The 19,729-nt window shown below is 36.9% G+C and overlaps 2 protein-coding genes across 2 annotated transcripts; one reads left to right on the top strand and one right to left on the bottom strand.

Annotated features, from left to right (window-relative positions):
- The first annotated feature begins 1,367 nt into the window (after positions 1-1,367).
- On the top strand, positions 1,368-2,460 carry LOC133331523 (beta-1,4-glucuronyltransferase 1-like). Its single transcript, XM_061539908.1, has 2 exons — positions 1,368-1,447; positions 1,518-2,460. Exons 1-2 carry the CDS (start codon positions 1,368-1,370, stop codon positions 2,458-2,460), a joined length of 1,023 nt encoding a protein of 340 aa, XP_061395892.1.
- A 106-nt stretch (positions 2,461-2,566) lies between these two features.
- Positions 2,567-8,249, bottom strand: LOC133331524 (uncharacterized). Its single transcript, XM_061539909.1, has 5 exons — positions 8,175-8,249; positions 6,298-6,436; positions 6,136-6,221; positions 3,082-3,235; positions 2,567-3,024 (listed from the first exon to the last, which is right to left on the bottom strand). The coding sequence occupies exons 1-5, from the start codon at positions 8,247-8,249 to the stop codon at positions 2,567-2,569; spliced, it is 912 nt and encodes a 303-aa protein (XP_061395893.1).
- Between the last annotated feature and the right edge of the window lie 11,480 nt (positions 8,250-19,729).

Here is a 19,729-nt window from a genome sequence, read left to right on the forward strand (position 1 = left end):
TACGCTGTGCCAAATTTCGTGCAAATCGAAAGTTATATAAGAACTTTGGTACACCATTTACCTTAAATCGGACGAAAATATATATATGGCAGCTATATCTAAATCTGAACCGATTTTCACGAAACTGAACACACATCATTCTAGACCTAATTCACTACGCTGAGCTAAATTTCTTATAAATCGAAAGATATATAGGGACTTTGGTACACTATTTACCTTAAATCGGACGAAAATATATATGGGAGCTATATCCAAATCTGAACCGATTTTCACAAAATTTAACACACATGGTTCTAGACTCAATTTAGTACGCTATGCCAAATTTCGTGCAAATCGAAGTATATATATAGACTTTGGTACACCATATACCTTAAATCGGACGAAAATATATATGGGAGCTATATCCAAATCTGAACCGATTTTCACGAAACTTGACACACATTATTCTAGACTTAATTCATTACGCTGTGCTAAATTTCGTACAAATCGAATGTTATATAGGGACATTGGTACACCATTTACCTTAAATCGGACGAAAATATATATGGCAGCTATATCTAAATCTGAACCGATTTTCACGAAACTGAACACACATCATTCTAGGCCAAATTCATTACGCTGTACCAAATTTCGTGCAAGTCGAAAGATATATAGGGACCGTTTACATTAAATCGGACGAAAATATATATGGGAGCTATATCTAAATCTGAACCGATTTTCCCAAGTTCAATAGGGTTCGTCCTTGGACCAAATAAGTGACCTATGCCAAATTTCATCCAATTCTAAAGGTCTACAAAAACCTTCGTCGTCTTAAAAAAATATTTTTTAAAAAATCCACGCCTTGTATAAGGCCTTGAAAAAACGAAGGCCTCCAAAAAATATTTTTATAAAAATTACCCCACTGTGCATCGTTTATGTTTTGTTTATTAAAAAGAAACAAATACTATTTCCGAATCTCTACAACCTGAGCAGAATTTGTGTAAACAAAAGTAGAATAATCCAACCAACTGACATATGGTTCGGAAACTAAAACTGAATTCCGCATAGAAATGAGTAGCGACGACTCAGCACTAAAACCCTCGAATAGGCAAATAAAATGTTTCCCAATTTTATTTATCGGGATTTTGACACTAATTCTGATATGGTTAATAATTTCATTGGGTGTGACAACAAATATTCGCCCGGTAAAAATTGCCGTTTGGCAGCATCTGGAAGGTCGTGGGGAATCTCCGGGCTTGGATTCCAGAAAAACGGAAAATCTAAAATCATTGCTGAAATGTAAAAATTCGGAATTAGAAATGAAATTATTATTCCGTGGCAATTATTGGATTTTGCAGAATTTATTTATTGGTCGACGAAGTCGCACAATGGATTGTGCCGAAGCGGTAACATTTACCACAGTTGCGGATTATAGTTATCTCGGGCATTTGGAATTGATTGTGGAAAGGTGAGTATGACAATTTCGAAGAAGGGATCTCTTTTAAGAGATTTTAATTTCTTCTCTTTCTATTCGGCAGATGGATGGGTCCCATAAGTCTGGCCCTTTTTGCACCAGGGCATGATTTCAATGCCACCCTGAATGCCATACAATATGCCCGGCATTGTCTCCCCATAAGTCAGCTGATACGGGATTATGTATCCTTCCATATCTATTTTCCAAGTGGACATATGCCCGACGAACCAATACCCCGTTCCGAAGTCGAAGCCTTAAATTGGCCCTTTAATTGTTCCGATGTTTATGCCCCATATGAAAACATATCGCCCAGCGCCATCTATTGGAAACAATTCAGTGTTGACTTTCCCATTAATGTGGGACGAAATGTGGCCCGAAGATCAGCGAATACCCATTTCACAATGGCAGCCGATATTGAATTATATCCCAGCAAAGATTTTATTCGGAATTTTTTGGAAATGCTCTCCGGAAATAAAAGCCTCTTAGCGGAAGGTCAACCCCATGTCTTTGCCGTGCCGGCATTTGATTTGGATTCGCATGCCATTATTCCGGACAATAAAGCGGAACTGATGACCCTGTTCCGCATGCAAATGGCCATGGCAATGCATCAGAAGAGCTGCAAATATTGTCGCCTTATTGGCCAGGAGAAAAAATGGTTGGAGAGGGGAGTAATACCCGATGGCAAGTTCGAAGTGGTGGCTGTGGTGAAACGTTTCAGCAGCATTCCCGGATTTTGGGAACCATTCTTTGTCAGCGATAATCGTATACCTGATTTCGATGAACGTTTAATGTGGCAGGGCCAGTATGATAAGCGAATGCATAACTATGCCATGTGTTTGCTGGGTTATAAATATTATGTCCTGCATCCGGCCTATTTGACTCATGCCCCAGGTCCGAAACCATTCGATGAGGATAATACACGAATGTTCGAAGCTGATGAGGAGATATTGGATATGGTAGCGGAATATGCTGTCATCTATGGCATAAATGAGGATTGTGAGGTTTGAGGAGAAGGGGGAGGGGGATTTTTTTACAAAAAAATATTTAAATTTTTAAGCAATTGTTTTTATTATTATAAAATGCAAAAAAGTACAACTAATAAAAATTATTTTTTTAATATTTCCAATTACTGGCATAAATATTCCGTTTATTACGTTCCGTCACCGCCGGGGTCAGCTCCGACCATTGCCAGTAGTTATAGGCCTCCTCATAGGCTGCATCATTATTTTTCATTGGGGCTGGTGCCACAATCAGTGGTTTTTTCGATTGACTGGCCCACTTCGATGTCATCCAATTTCGATTAGTCTGACTTCTTGGTAGCACTGCTCTATTGCTGGGTAGCACATTTATGATGCCCGGTTGCATGGCATTCCGCTGCTTTTGCTCATCAATATCAATGCTGCTGGGTGTAACCAGTACCCGGACATTTTCTGTCACGGCAGGATTATAGGTTTTCGGTATAAGAGGGTGGAACGGATCATCACCATACACCGATTTATAGCGTTCCGAATTAATGAGATTAACGATTTGGTAGAGGGCCACTAAGGTGGCCCAATTATAGCCAAGATATACTGGAAAGGAAATATTTTTAGGTTATTTTTTGTTTGAGGTAATGAATAGGGACTTACATATTACAAAGCCACCACCCAGGGTGGCTGTTATCAATATTCCCAAATTTAGTTTATTCTTGCAAACCGTCATCAGCAGGATGTGAATGGCCAGACAGTAGAGAACACGCACGAATTCGAAAATCGCCAAGGGGATGAGAAAATATTTTTTGATCTGGAAAAAATAAAGAAAATGTTAAAAAAAATTACTCAAAAAATCCACGCCTTAGATAGGCCTCAGAAAAAAATTATAAAAAACCAGTAAGGAAAGTAGTAAAGTCGGACGGGGCCGACTATATGATACCCTTCACCACTTTGGGCATATTCAACAGATGAATCCTAACAGATGTCGCATTTTAAAGGACCAGTAAAATGAAATTTGATGCATAAACATGTCATTCTGGAACCGATACTAAATTTTTAATTTGGTCAGATATAGAAGTCATATCTAAATCTGAACCGATTTTCACGAAACATTACACACATCACTTTAGAGCTAAATTAGTACACTATGCGAAATTTCGTGCAAATCGAATCGAATATATAGGGACTTTGGTGCACCATTTACATTAAATCGGACGAAAATATGTATGGGAGCTATATCTAAATCTGGACCGATTTTCACGAAATTTAACACACATCGTTCTAAACTTAATTCAGTATGCTATGCCAAATTTCGTGCAAATCGAAAGATATATAGGGACATTGGTACGCCATTTACATTAAATCGGACGAAAATATATATGGGAGCTATATCTAAATCTGAACCGATTTTCATGAAATTTAACACACATCGTTCTAGACTTAATTCAGTACGCTATGCCCAATTTTGTGTAAATTTAAATATATATATAGGGACTTTGGTACACCATTTACCTTAAATCGGACGAAAATATATATGGGAGCTATATCTAAATTTGGACCGATTTTCAGGAAAAATATATATAGGAGCTATATCTAAATTTGGACCGATTTTCAGGAAACTTGGCACACATCATTGTAGACCTAATTCAGTACTCTATGCCAAATTTCGTGCAAATCGAAGGATACAAAGGGACTTTTGTGCACTATTTACCGAAAATCGGACGAAAATATATATGGAGCTATATCTAAATCTGAACCGATTTTCCTGAAATTTAGCACACATCGTTCTAGACCTAATTCATTACGCTATGCTAAATTTCGTGGAAATCGAAAGATATATAGGGACATTGGTACGCCATTTACATTAAATCGGACGAAAATATATATGGGAGCTATATCTAAATCTGGACCGATTTTCACGAAATTTAACACACATCGTTCTAAACTTAATTCAGTATGCTATGCCAAATTTCGTGCAAATCGAAGCAAATGTAAGGACCTTGGTGCACTATTTACATAAAATCGGGAGAAAATATATATGGGAGCTATATCTAAAAGTGAACCGATTTTCAGAAAATTTAACACACATCATTCTAGACCTAATTCATTTCGCTGTGCCAAATTTCATGCAAATCGAAACATATATGGGGACTTTGGTGCACCATTTACCTTAAATCGGACGAAAATGTATATGGGAGCTATATCTAAATCTGGAACGATTTTCAGGAAACTTGACACACCTCAGTCTAGACCTAATTCATTTCGGTATGCCAAATTTCGTGCAAATCAAAAGATATATAGAGACTTTTGTACACCATTTACATTACATCGGACGAAAATATATATAGGAGATATATCTAAATTTGAACCGATTTTCAGGAAACTTGACACACATCAGTCTAAGCCAATTTCATTACGCTATGCCAAATTTCGTGCAAATCGAAAGATATATAGGGACTTTGGTACACCATTTACATTAAATCGGACGAAAATATATATGGGAGCTATATCTAAATCTGAACCGATTGTCACGAAACTTTGCACACATCATTCTAGACTTAATTCAGTATGTTATGCAAAATTTCGTGCAAATCGAAGGATATATAGGGATTTTGGTGCACAATTTAGCTAAAATCGGACGAAACTATATATGGGAGCTATATCTAAATCTTGGGGGGTACCCTTATATGGAGGATACCCGAAAAAGTGGACCTATATTTATAATTTTTAGTGGGGAAATTTGGTACCTAATAGGAACTCAATGTGCCAAATTTCAACGAATTCGGTTGAAATTGGCGCTCAAGAACCCCAAAAAATCGAAAATTGGCGGGTATCCTTATATGGGAGCTATGCCTAAACGAGGACTGATAAAGCCTATCTTCAAACTATCTTGCCTGCAGACAAAAGACGACTCTATGCAAAATTTTGCCGATCTATCTCAATTCGTTTAGACGCTAGAGTGATTACAACAGACGCATATGCTAAGATCTTAGGTCTTAGAATTTTACCCTGATCAAGAATATATATACTTTATAGGATCGGAAATGATTATTTCGATGAGTTACAAACGGAAAAACAAAATTAATATACCCTTCATACTATGGTCGAGGGTATAAAAAAGATCCGCTAACGATGTAGCGGGCCTATGCTAGTTATTTATATATGATGCGTAATAATTCCGCTAAGTTGTTTTCAACTATAAATTTAATATTGACACAATTGTTCAAGACTCAATAATAATTTCTAATAAAAATACAACAACTACATTTCAACTGAATAGCTGCTAGTGGTACTTCTGTGGAAATTGGCAGCCGTTTGCATGGTAGTCATTAACCCATTGTGGTACTGTCAACTAATATAAAACTAAGGCCCGGGCACAACCCCCCAAATTAAATCCTGTGTACGTTGCTGAAACTAAGTTTAAAAAAATCCTAAGAGGGCACCCCAAGTCCATTGCAGGTCATTTAAAATTGATTCTCCAAACTAAAAATGTTTGGCCCTGGTTGTTAATGGGTTAACATATGTATTCCAACTAAATACCTCGCACTTGAAATGTGTATCATGAAGTGGTTAATATACGACACACACACACAATTAATATCTAAGCAGGGTGTATTAATTAATTAACAGTTTTATTCGGAAATATTATACCATGCCTCGATGACATTGGCTGAAAAATTGTTGCGCTAATTTTTATATTTTTTTAATTACCTTCCATGCCCCATAGAATGCCAACACACTGCTGATCATATGGCCAAATAAATACAGATGAAAAATTATTAATAATTTTTCGGAATCTGAAAAGATAAGATGAAGAAGAAAAATCAGGTCACTTTCACAAAATGGACTCAAGAACTGCTGCGGATCACTTACCCTCATCCACCATTGTTGTAATTTTCTTGACAACAAAATGATGACGAAAATGTTCGTCATCATTGAAAATCTTTAGAATTGGATTGAATACGTCAAGGCCAAAGATGATGAGGGATAAGCCGATTAGGAAACAAGAGACCTGAAATAAAAAATAAAAAAAAAAAACAGTAAGGAAAATAGTAAAGTCGGACGGGGCCGACTATATGATACTTTTCATCACTTTGGGTATATTCAACAGATTGGATCCTAACATTTTTGAAGGACCATTAACATAAAATTAAACATAAATCGGACGAAGATATATATGGGAGCTATATCTAAATCTGAACCGATTTTCACGAAATGTAACACACATCTTTCTCGACATAATTCAATACGCTATGCCAAATTTCGTGCAAATCGAACGATATATAGGGACTTTGGTACACAATTTACCTTAAATCGGACGAAAATATATATGGGAGCTATATCCAAATCTGAGCCGATTTTCACGAAACTTGACATACATCATTCTAGACATAATTCAGTAAACTATGCCAAATTTCGTTCAAATCGAACGATATATATGGACTTTGGTACACAATTTACCTTAAATCGGACGAAGATATATATGGGAGCTATATCTAAATCTGAACCGATTTTCACGAAATTTAACACACATTATTCTAGACTAAATTCATTACGCTATGCAAAATTTCGTGCAAATCGAAAGATATATAGGGACATTGGTACACAATTTACCTTAAATCGGATGAAAATATATATGGGAGCTATATCTAAATCTGAACCGATTTTCACGAAACTTTGCACACATCATTCTAGACATAATTCAGTGCGCTATGCAAAATTTCGTGCAAATCGAAAGATATATAGGGATTTTGGTACACCATTTACCCTAAATCGGACGAAGATATACATGGGAGCTATATCTAAATCTGAACCGATTTTTACGAAATTTAACACACATTATTCTAGACTAAATTCATTACGCTATGCAAAATTTCGTGCAAATCGAAAGATATATAGGGTCTATAGTGGACTATTTACCTAAAATCAGGCGAAACTATATATGGGAGCTATATCCAAATCTGAGCCGAATTTCACCAAACTTGACACACATCATTCTATACCTAATTCATTACGCTGTGCCAAATTTCGTACAAATCGAAAGATATATAGGGACTTTGGTACACCATTTTTCTTAAATCGGACGAAAATATATATGGGAGTTATATCTGAATCTGAAGCGATTTTTCCCAATTTCAATAGGGTTCGTCCTTGGGCAAAAAAAGTGACCTATGCAAAATTTCATCCAATTCCGGTCATAAATGCGACCTGCGACGGACATGCATAAATCGACTCAAAAAGCGATCCTATGCATATTCTCAAAAGGAACTAGGGGTCTATCTTAATTATTTTTGCCTATTACAAACATATGCACAACGACATAATACCCTGTACCACAGTGTGGTGAAGGATATAAAAATAGAAAAAAAAATTATTTAAATATTTTTTTAAGGTTCGGATTTTTGAATCATTTTTTCGGGGTCTATACAAGGCGTGGATTTTTTTAAATAATTTTTTTTGGGGTCCTCCACAAGGCGTAGATTTTTTAAACAATTTTTTTGGGGTCCTCCACAAGGCGTGGATTTTTTAAATAATTTTTTTGGGGTCCTCCACAAGGCGTGGATTTTTTAAATAATTTTTTTTGGGGTCCTCCACAAGGCGTGGATTTTTTAAATAATTTTTTTGGGGTCCTCCACAAGGTGTGGATTTTTTAAATAATTTTTTTGGGGTCCTCCACAAGGCGTGGATTTTTTAAATAATTTTTTTTATGGCCAGAAGAATTTTTTTGCAATTATAGTCCCCACACTTACAAATCCCAATGTCGCTGTCACCAATGCTCCCAAACGCACTGAGCAATATAGCAAATATGTTTCCATCCACACCATGATTCAAAAAATTCTTTTAAATATTTTTTTCACAAACAAATTTGTAAAGCTACATTTTTTCCAAATTTTATATAAAATTTCCGATTTTTTCTTAATTGTTTTCCACGTCAATTTTCCTTTAGTTTATTTATGCAGGAAGGTCAGCTTTAGACTAAAATCCATTCTCTTTGACTGGAAGCTATTGGAAATAAAAATAATATTGAGGAACCATTAATGGCATGTCCAAATAATTATTGTTATGGTCGTACACACAGAGATACGGATCTGAACGACATTTAGGGGTTAGTTTTGTTGTTGCTGTTGTGATTTTAAGCGTAAAACATGAAAAACATTTTAGTTGCTCTCAAAGGCTGGCCCACACTAAGGAATTCTGTGGATACCTGTTGTTCCTAACGTTTTTTGTTAGGAAATTAGTTCAAGGTCTATGGGTACACAAACATTCGTAATACGAATGTTTTCGAAGGTTTGCTAACCACAAGGAACCAATACTTGGCGCCATCTATTGGTAATTGAAGGGCTTACATATGAAAAGCTTTATGAAGTTTCGTAAAAGCTTAAGTAAAAACGTTAATTTTTTTCAAGGCTCACCATAAGGCGTGGATTTTTTACCACGCCTTATGGTGAGCCTTGAAAAAATTATTTAAAAAATCCACGCCTTATGGTGAGCCTTGAAAAAATTATTTAAAAAATCCACGCCTTATGGTGAGCCTTGAAAAAATTATTTAAAAAATCCACGCCTTATGGTGAGCCTTGAAAAAATTATTTAAAAAATCCACGCCTTATGGTGAGCCTTGAAAAAATTATTTAAAAAATCCACGCCTTATGGTGAGCCTTGAAAAAATTATTTAAAAAATCCACGCCTTATGGTGAGCCTTGAAAAAATTATTTAAAAAATCCACGCCTTATGGTGAGCCTTGAAAAAATTATTTAAAAAATCCACGCCTTGTATAGACCCTTGAAAAAACTATTTAAAAAATCCACGCCTTGTCTAGACCCTTGAAAAAATTATTTAAAAAATCCACGCCTTGTCTAGACCCTTGAAAAAATTATTTAAAAAATCCACGCCTTGTCTAGACCCTTGAAAAAATTATTTAAAAAATCCACGCCTTGTATAGACCCTTGAAAAAATTATTTAAAAAATCCACGCCTTGTATAGACCTTGGTGCTTGAAAAAAATTATTTAAAAAATCCACGCCTTGTATAGACCCTTGAAAAAATTATTTAAAAAATCCACGCCTTGTATAGACCCTTGAAAAAATTATTTAAAAAATCCACGCCTTGTATAGATCCTTGAAAAAATTATTTAAAAAATCCACGCCATGTGGAGGTCCATGAGAAAATTATTTAAAAAATCCACGCCTTGTATAGACCCTTGAAAAAATTATTTAAAAAATGCACGCCTTGTATAGACCCTTGAAAAAATTATTTAAAAAATCCGCGCCTTGTATAGACCCTTGAAAAAATTATTTTAAAAATCTGTGGAGGTCCATGAGAAAATTATTTAAAAAATCCCCCTACCGTTCTGAATTCATAAATGTTCATGTTCCATCCCGGCAGTAACCAATGAAGCATTATAATTTTTTTTTGCCAGATAACCCTGCTACCCTCTCCCCCCTGACACCACTTAAAAATATTTCGCCTGTCATCCAGTTTTTATATCTTCGGTGTGAACCACTCAATATCGTAGCTTATTCAGCTTCGAATGCATCTGTTTCAGCAAATTGCTGTCACATTTCATGAATTTTTGCAACTCTTGTTGTTGTTGCTGTTCTTGTTGCCCCGCTCCTTAAAAAGGAAATGTCTTTACAACATGTTTTGCATAAATTGCAACAAATTTTCTTCATAGCTTCTATTGTTTGAATAGAGAGAGAGAGAAAAAAACGACTTCTTATAATCGGATGGATGCAAGGCAAAACAACAACAACAACGATTTTAAACGACATCTAAAGAAATTGAAAAGGAACAGGAACTGGGAAAAATATTTTCAAGAAGAAGAAGAAGCAACAACTAACTTTCTTAAAATCCATGATGTGTTGCCGTCGTTGAAGACGATGTCTTCTTCTTCCTCTTCGTTGTCAGTGTCGTTTTGCTGGTCCCCACGATTATGGTGTAACAATAAAATCAAATTGCCAACAATAATAACAAAAAAAAAAAAAAAAAAAAAAACAAATGGAAATTGCATTCACATTTGTTTGAATACAATGGAACTCGACCTGGGACCCTACACGAAGCGTTCGGAGATCATACTTTTTTCAGGACCCAAGAGGATACCCCTTAAAAAATCTATTTTTTCGGGGACTATCTTTAGTGCCACAACGGATTTTTTGTCAAATAGGAAAAATATCCACATTTCTGTAGGGTATGTGTCCTGGCCTCCTGTGATCTGCCTTGGGGTCCCTTGCATGTTGATTCGTCTGTCACATGAATGAATGAATGCTTGAATGGCTAAAATGACAATTTTGACAATTGCCTTGGTGTGAACATTTATTTCTATGTCATCGAATGTCGTTTTTGCTACGGGTCTAATCCTTCTGCAGGGCCAAAGGAAGTGTTAAATGTGGTCATAGAAAACAGCTATAGCTGCTTTTAAGAATGCAAATGATTTGCAATATTGGAACCACAAAAAAAAAATGCCAAATGGCAGGCGTGATGTTGTTTGGATTAACAAGTATTAAAAAAAAAACCTGAAAATAATTCGACTATTATTGAAAGGATAAAAAAGGGAGATTTAAAATCATTTTTAAGATCCTAAATAATGCCGACAACGGCATGAGGTTGAATGACTAAGCGGCAGCAAAAAAAAAACATGGTAGTTAGCAGCACCAGATTCAAGCATCTCGATATGCACAAGGCTAACTGGATTTCTCCCGATCTCGATATACACAAGGCCACCTGGATTTCTCCCGATCGAACAATGATAAATCAAAATGATCATGTTGTGATAGACGAAGGTATTCATCCAGTGTATTAGACGTTCGATTGATTCGAGGAGCGAAAATCGATTCGGACCATTACCTTGTAGCAGCCAAGGTTCGCACTCGTCTTAATGTTGCAGCAAAGGTGCGGTCTAATGTAACACGGAAATTTGACGTCGGAAAGTTGCAAACACAACAGGTAGACGAGGCCCACTCCGCTCCACTTACCCAACTGCTTGACGAAAGCACCCCTTGTCTCGATAATAATATAGAAGTGGCAGTGGCAGAAAATTGCCCACTCCCTACAAACTGCAGCAAAAGCAACACTTGGGTACCAAAAACCACAACCAAGAAACCCATGGTACTATCAGGAGTGTCGTAATGCTACCGATGTGAAAAACGCAGTGTATAGGGCGACCGTGCAGACAGTAGCAACACGTAATGTGATGGGGAACTATCGGGAGAAAAAGAGAGAGAGGAGAAACGTGTTTTCTGAAACTAAAGAAGAAAGAACAAGAAAAACGTGAGCGTGAGCAAATCGAGATGTACAGGAGTCAGAATGAAGTCCGAAAATTCTATCTATAAGTAAAACACCAAACCGAAGGCTTTGGAGTAGGCACATCCTCCTGTAGAGATTAAGAAGGAAACCTGGTGACAGAAACAGACTACTTGCTGAGGATCTTGAAGGAGCATTTTGAAAAACTTCTGGTATCAAATAGTGGTGGTGAAGAAGATACCCCAGAACCAATAAAAGATTATGGTATAGAGTGTATACCACCTAGCCAAGATGAGGTCATAGAAGCAATAATCGGCTCAAGCAATAATAAAGCAGCAGGTGCCGATGGTTTACAAGACGAACTATTCAAGACTGGTGGTCAGATGCTGGTCAGGTGCATGCACCAGCTGATTAGGACAATTTGGCTAGAGGAATGCATGTCCAATGATTGGAACTTCAGCATGCTGTGTCCCGAGCACAAAAAAGGAGACAAGACGATATGTGCCAACTATAGAGGAATATGTCTCTTTCCCATCGCATATAAAGTGCTATCCAGCGTACTGTGTGACTGACTGAAGCCAATGGTCAATGACATTATTGGACCATACCAATGCGGCTTCAGATCTGGCAAATCCACCATTGACCAGATTTTCACTCTGCACCAATTCCTGGAAAAGACCCACGAAAAACACATCGACACATACCATCTATTTGTCGACTATAAAGCCGCATTCGACAGCCCTATCCGTTCAGAGGTATTTAAAGCCATGTCTACGTTCGGCATTCCTGCAAAATTAATACGGCTATGCAGGATAACTTTAAGTGCCACAATGTCAGCAGTTAAAGTGAGAAACGACCTCTCGGAGCCCTTTAATACCGAACGAGGATTTAGACAAGGTGACAGTTTGTAGTGTGACCTTTTTAACATCCTGCTGGAAAAGGTCATACGAGTCGCAAAGGTGGACGGAAATGACACTCTGTACACCAAACAACACATGTTACTCGCCTACGCCGATGTCATCGATATAATGGGTCGAACATTACGAGCGGTAACAGACACCTATGAACAAATTGAGAAGGCGTCTGCCAAAGTGGGTCTGGCAGTAAGCGGCGAGAAGACCAAGCTGATGGTATCAACGCGCAAGACGTCCACTAGACTCGGATTAACTGTGGAACTTTGTACCGTCATAAATAAAACGAATGACATCAGTTTTGAAATTCGGAGAGGGATTGTGATGACCAACAGATGCTACTATGGTCTAAGTAAGCAGTTTAGAAACAAGGTCACCTTCCGCCGAACGAATGACATCAGTTTTGAAATTCGGAGAATGATTGTGAGGGCCAACCGATGCTACTATGGTCTGAGCAATCAACTCAAAAGCCGGGCCACCTCCCGCCAGACCAATCTCACACTCTACAAGACGTTGATACTACCCGTGCTGTTATATGGATCTGAAGCATGGGTACTTGCGCAAGCAGATGAGGCAGCTCTTGGAGTGTTTGAGAGAAAAATTCTCCGAAAGATCTATGGGTCGATCTGCGTTGACGGCATCGAATGAACCACGAGCTTTACAATTTATACGCGGACATCGACATAGTCAGTCGTATTGAGCTGCAGCGACTACGGTGGCTAGGCCATGTTGTGCGAGTGAATGAGAATGCCCCAGCTCAAAAGGCATATAAAAGCGAACCTACTGATGATTGTCCCGTAGAAGGGGAAGGCCCCGAATCATATGGAAAGACCAAGTAGAAAACAACATCTTGGATCGTGGTCTTTCAAATTGGTGGAGATGCTCATAAGATCGATGTGCTTGGAAATCTTTTTTAAGCTCGGCTTATGGAACAACCGTTCTGTAACAAGCCAGCTAAGTAAGTAACCAAGGCGTGGATTTTTTAAATAATTTTTTCAGGGGTCTACATTAGGCGTGGATTTTTTAAATAATTTTTTCAGGGGTCTACATAAGGCTTGGTTTTTTAAATACTTTTTTCTAGGGTCTACATAAGGCATGGATTTTTGAAATAATTTTTTCAAGGCTTTCCATAAGGCGTGAATTTTTAAATATTTTTTTCCAGACCCTACATAAGGCCTCGTTTTTTTTTTAATAATTTTTTCTCACACCTACATAAGGCCTCGATTTTTTTCAATAATTTTTTCTTGTCTCACCATGCCACCATGGCGTATAACTATTATTATTTAATTTCCGCAAACGGACCCGATTGCGTATGTATGCTAATAATATCCCTATATATTAATCATACGTCACCCTAAATATTTCCATAGAAAATTTGTATGAATTAATTTAAATGCCATCATTTTTATTCAATGTAAAATTTTTTCCATAAATAATTTTCTTTTCAGGAAAAAAACATTGTTACATCCTTTTACACACGCACACACACACAAAAGACGCCGTGCACGTATATTTGCCCATAAATCCTAATTTATTATGCCTGACAATACATTTATGGCTTAAACGCGATCTAAGAAGTAGAAGAAGAAGCTGATGGAGAAGAAAAAAAACAAATTCCTGCCGTATAGAGGCCTAACTGTGACAAGAAAGAAAAGCGTGTGAACGTTAAATACTCGGGACTAAAATATGTTACCTATTTACGTGACATTGATTATCAGGCCGAAGCCGAAGAGAACGAAGGAACGTGGCTGGAGAACTTTCAACGGATAAAATGTGATAAAAACGGTGATGGTAAGTGAAAGCAGTGATGGTGGTCGGGGAGGTATCAGAGGCAACTTAAGGAACGGGATATTTCCGCAGCTACCTTAAACGGAAGGCATACAGTCATACATTGCTACGGAGGTCAAGGGTCTGTATGAGGCGTGGATTTTTAAAATAATTTCTTTGGAGGTCTACATAAGTCGTGGATGTTTTAAATAATTTTTTCGGAGGTCTACATAAGGCGTGGATGTTTTAAATAATTTTTTCGGAGGTCTACATAAGGCGTGGATGTTTTAAATCATTTTTTCGGAGGTCTACATAAGGCGTGGATTTTTTAAATCATTTTTTCGGAGGTCTACATAAGGCGTGGATGTTTTAAATCATTTTTTCGGAGGTCTACATAAGGCGGATTTTTTCGGAGGTCTACATAAGGCGTGGATTTTTTAAATAATTTTTTCGGAGGTCTACATAAGGCGTGGATTTTTTAAATAATTTTTTTCGGAGGTCTACATAAGGCGTTGATTTTTTAAATAATTTTTTCGGAGGTCTACATAAGGCGTGGATTTTTTAAATAATTTTTTCCAGGGTCTACATAAGGCGTGGATTTTTTAAATAATTTTTTCGGAGGTCTACATAAGGCGTGGATTTTTTAAATATTTTTTTCGGAGGTCTACATAAGGCGTGGATTTTTTAAATAATTTTTTCGGAGGTCTACATAAGGCGTGGATTTTTTAAATAATTTTTTCGGAGGTCTACATAAGGCGTGGATTTTTTAAATAATTTTTTTGGAGGTCTACATAAGGCGTGGATTTTTTAAATAATTTTTTCGGAGGTCTACATAAGGCGTGGATTTTTTAAATAATTTTTTTCGGAGGTCTACATAAGGCGTTGATTTTTTAAATAATTTTTTCGGAGGTCTACATAAGGCGTGGATTTTTTAAATAATTTTTTCGGAGGTCTACATAAGGCGTGGATTTTTTAAATAATTTTTTCGGAGGTCTACATAAATCGTGGATGTTTTAAATAATTTTTTCGGAGGTCTACATAAATCATGGATGTTTTAAATAATTTTTTCGGAGGTCTACATAAATCGTGGATGTTTTAAATAATTTTTTCGGGACGTGGATTTTTTAAATATTTTTTTTAAGGATCCACATAAGGCCTGAATTTTTATACCCTTCACCACACTATTCACTATTATGTCTTTGTGCATATTTTTGTAACAGACAAGCATAATCGAGATAGGCCCATGGTTCCTTTTGAGAATTTGCATAGAATCACTTCCTGAGTCGATTTATGCTTGTACGTCCGCCCGTCTGTCCATGTTAAATTGTAAACAAAGTGCATGTCGCATTTTTGATCCGAATTGGATGAAATTTGGCACATCTCATTTGTTTGGCCTAAGGACGAGCCCTATTAAAATTGGGAAGAATTGGTTCAGATTTAGATATAGCTCCCATATATATATATATATATATATATTCGTCCGATTTAATGTAAACGTTCCCTATATGTCTTTCGATTTGCACGAAAGTTGGTACAGCGTAATGAATTAGGCCTAGATTGATGTGTGTCAAGTTTCCTGAAAATCGGTTCAGATTTATGTATAGCTCCCATGTATAGTTTCGCCCGATTTTAGGTAAATAGTGCACCAAAGTCCCTATATATCATTCGATTTGCATTTAGATATAGCTCGGCCCAGTCCGACTTTACTACTTTCCTTACTGGTTAACTTGTTTTAAATTCATTTTTCGAAGTCAACATAAGGCCTGAATTTTTTAAATAATTTTTTTCTCGAGGTTTCACTGTCCTCTAATGTGTTTGCATTTAAATACCCCGCATACTCTCTCTCCAGCCTATCAACACTCCTCCATGAATATATCTTCTGCATGAAGACACCACACAGCCAGATACTGTCAACACGTTGTCATTCGTTGTTGTTGGTAATTCGTTTTTTTGCTGGTCCATATTTGCCGAACATAGCACGTGATGGCTGGTATTGCCATTTAGTTCGCCATTCTCTTCGCCATCGACTGGATTTGTTTGACATTTAATGTGGGCTTAAAAAGTTGTTAGCAAACACACAAAATATTCCTTCGTTTTCTTTGTTATTTGCGCTGCACAATGGAGTTTATAAAATAAACATGGCTAAATGGTAGTCCAAAACGTGCGTTAAAGATTAGAATCGCTCAGCAAATATTTAGCCGATGCGAACAAAACGTGTTAAATTCACAGTGACGACAGCATTTGGTCGGGAGAAAAATAAATATTTTACTAATGAGGTATGAAGGGCAGCAAATGTAACGAGGGCGGCAATTGAGAGCAATGGGAGGCCTAAAAAAAAAGATTAAAAAAATCCTCGCCTTATGTAGACCCCAGGAAAAATGATTTAAAAAATCCACGCCTTATGTAGACCCCAGGAAAAATGATTTTAAAAATCCACGACTTATGTAGACCCCAGAAAAAATGATTTTAAAAATCCACACCTTATGTAGACCCCAGAAAAAATGATTTAAAAAATCCAAACCTTATATTTGTGTTTAATTTTGTTATTAAATAAACGTCTTATATTTAAGAAATCCATGCCCTGTATTTTTTTTACAAAACGCACGCTTCATACACATAAGTGCTTGAAAAAAATTCTTAAATAATCCCACCCTAAGTTGGTAGCTGGAAAATTTGTTTTAAAGAAGATCCCCACATTATCTGATAACTTTGAACATTTTTGTTTCTTCATAATCCTAAAACATAAGTCTAAAAAAATTTATTAAAGTAAGTTTTATTTTGATTTAGAAACTAGACACTTCATCCTTTCAAATACTTTTTATTCCACATTATTACGACCATTATTACCAAAGTTACAGCCTTTCAATAGATCAACCCAACTGCATACAGCTGATAAAACATGCACGCACAATCAGTAGAGCATGCAAACGGGAGATCCACCCTACACCTCCCACTTGAACTGTAACACAATAATAAGAAAGCACACAACAACAACTCTATTTTCTTTGAATATATATTCTCCCATTACCACCCACTCTGTGAACCATAACAACAATATCACTACAATAAGAGACCAGAGAATGAAACACTGAGAAGAGCACATTTGTACTCTCCAATACTCAGTTAGATTCTCCCACAATGAGAACAGTCAACATCAATAGACACTAGCAACAACAACAGTAACACACATTGTTTGGCGCCTTGTTTTCATGGGAGTCACAAAATGGACATGATTAAAAGGTAAGAACAAGAATATTCTTTGTGACTCCAATCAGAAAACAAGGGGCCAAACAACATGTGTTGTTGTTGTTGTTAGTGTCTATTGATGTTAACGGTTCTCATTCTCATGGGACAATGTAAATGAGTAGATGAGATTACACATGTGCTCTTCTCAGTGCTTCGTTCTCTGGTCTCTACTGTGGTGATATTGTTATCGTTCACATAGTGGGTGGTAATGGGAGGATAGATGGTGATAGCAAATACTGTTGTTGTTGTTGTTGTGTGATTTCATATTATTGTGGTACAGTTTAGGTGGGTGATGGATCTCTCTTTGCTTGCTCCGCTGATTGTGCGTGCATGTATATTTTTGAAATGCAGTGTCTATTGATGTTAACGGTCTCATTCTCATGGGACAATGTAAATGAGTAGATGAGATTACAACACATGTGCTCTTCTCAGTGTTTCGTTCTCACATAGTGGGTGGTAATGGGAGGATAGATGGTCATAGCAAATACTGTTGTTGTTGCTGTGTGCTTTCATATTATTGTGATGCAGTTTAAGTGGATGATGGGAGATGGATCTCTCTTTGCTTGGTCCGCTGATTGTGCGTGCATGCATGCATTATTGAATTTCAGTGCTGTGTTGTTGGGTCAAAACAACATGTTTTGTTGTTGTTAGTGTCTATTGATGTTAACGGTTCTCATTCTCATGGGACAATGTAAATGAGTAGGTGAGATTACATATGTGCTCTTCTCAGCGTTTCGTTCTCTCTATTGTGGTTATATTGCTATGGTTCACACAGTGGGTGGTAATGGGAGAATAGATGGTCATAGCAAATATTGTTGTTGTAGTTTTGTGCTTTCCTGTTATTGTGGTGCAGTTTAAGTGGGTGGTAGGAGATGGATCTCTCTTTGCTTGCTCCGCTGATTGTGCGTGCATGCACGCATTATTGAATTGCAGTGCTGTGTTGTTGGGTCAAAACAACATGTGTTGTTGTTGTTGTTAGTGTCTATTGATGTTAACGGTTCTCATTCTCATGGGACAATGTAAATCAGGCATGCTTACCCATATACGCTACCGTAACTGAGGGTCGATGGGTAAACACATGTTCTCTTTTTCTCTCTTTATGTCAGTCGTTGTTAATGGTGAATTCTCAGTTACGCTCGCACACACTTGCTCTCAATTTAATTTTGCCCAACACTGATGTAAATGAGTAGATGAGATTACATCAGTGTTGAACAGAACTAAATTGAGAGTAAATGTCCGAGAGCGTAAGTGAGAGATAATCATCAAAAATGGCTTACCAAAAAGATAAAAGAAGAGAATATGCGTTTAGCCATCACCGCTATCGCACTATTTTGTGCATTAGTGGATTACATATGTGCTCTTCTCAGTTTTTCATTCTCTGGTCTCTACTGTGGTGATATTGTTATCGTTCACATAGTGGATGGTAATGGGAGGTGATAGATGGTTATAGCAAATACTGTTGTTGTTGTGTGCTTTCATATTATTGTGGTGCAGTTTAAGTAGGTGATGATGGGAGATGGATCTCTCTTTCATTGCTTCGCTGATTGTGCGTGCATGCATATTTTTGAATTGCAGTGCTGTGCTGTTGGGTTGATTCTTTAAATGGGGCTGTAACTTTGGTAATAATGGTCGGATTGATGTGAAATAAAAAGCATTTGAAAGGATAAAGTGTCTTGTTTCTAAATCAGTGTTGGGCAAAATTAAATTGGGAGCAAGTGTGTGCGAGCGTAACTGAAAATTCTCCATTAAAAACGACTGACGTAAAGAGCAAGAAAGAGAAAATGTGTTTATCAATCGATCCTCAGTTACGGTAGCGTATATGGGTAAGCATGCTTGTTCTAAATCTAAATCTCTTAATGTTTTTATTGAATCTACTTCTGTAAAACCTATGAAAAACAAAATTAAAATGATCAAGTGCGCATTTTTTAAAAAGTTATTTTTTATGATACCAACACAGGTGGGGATTATTGTTTTAATAATTTTTCATGCCACTAACATAGGCGAGGAATTTTGAAAATTCATTTTTTAAGCTACTAACATAGTCATGGATATGAATAAGGCGTGGATTTTTAAATATTTTTTTCCAGCACCTATGTAAGGCTTGTATTTTTTAAATAATTTTTTCAAGGACCCACATAAGGCCTG

This window comes from Musca vetustissima, unplaced genomic scaffold (assembly GCF_032173495.1).
Source record: "Musca vetustissima isolate MV318-11 ecotype Yass unplaced genomic scaffold, APGP_CSIRO_Mvet_v1 utg9752, whole genome shotgun sequence".
NCBI classification, from domain to species: domain Eukaryota; kingdom Metazoa; phylum Arthropoda; class Insecta; order Diptera; family Muscidae; genus Musca; species Musca vetustissima.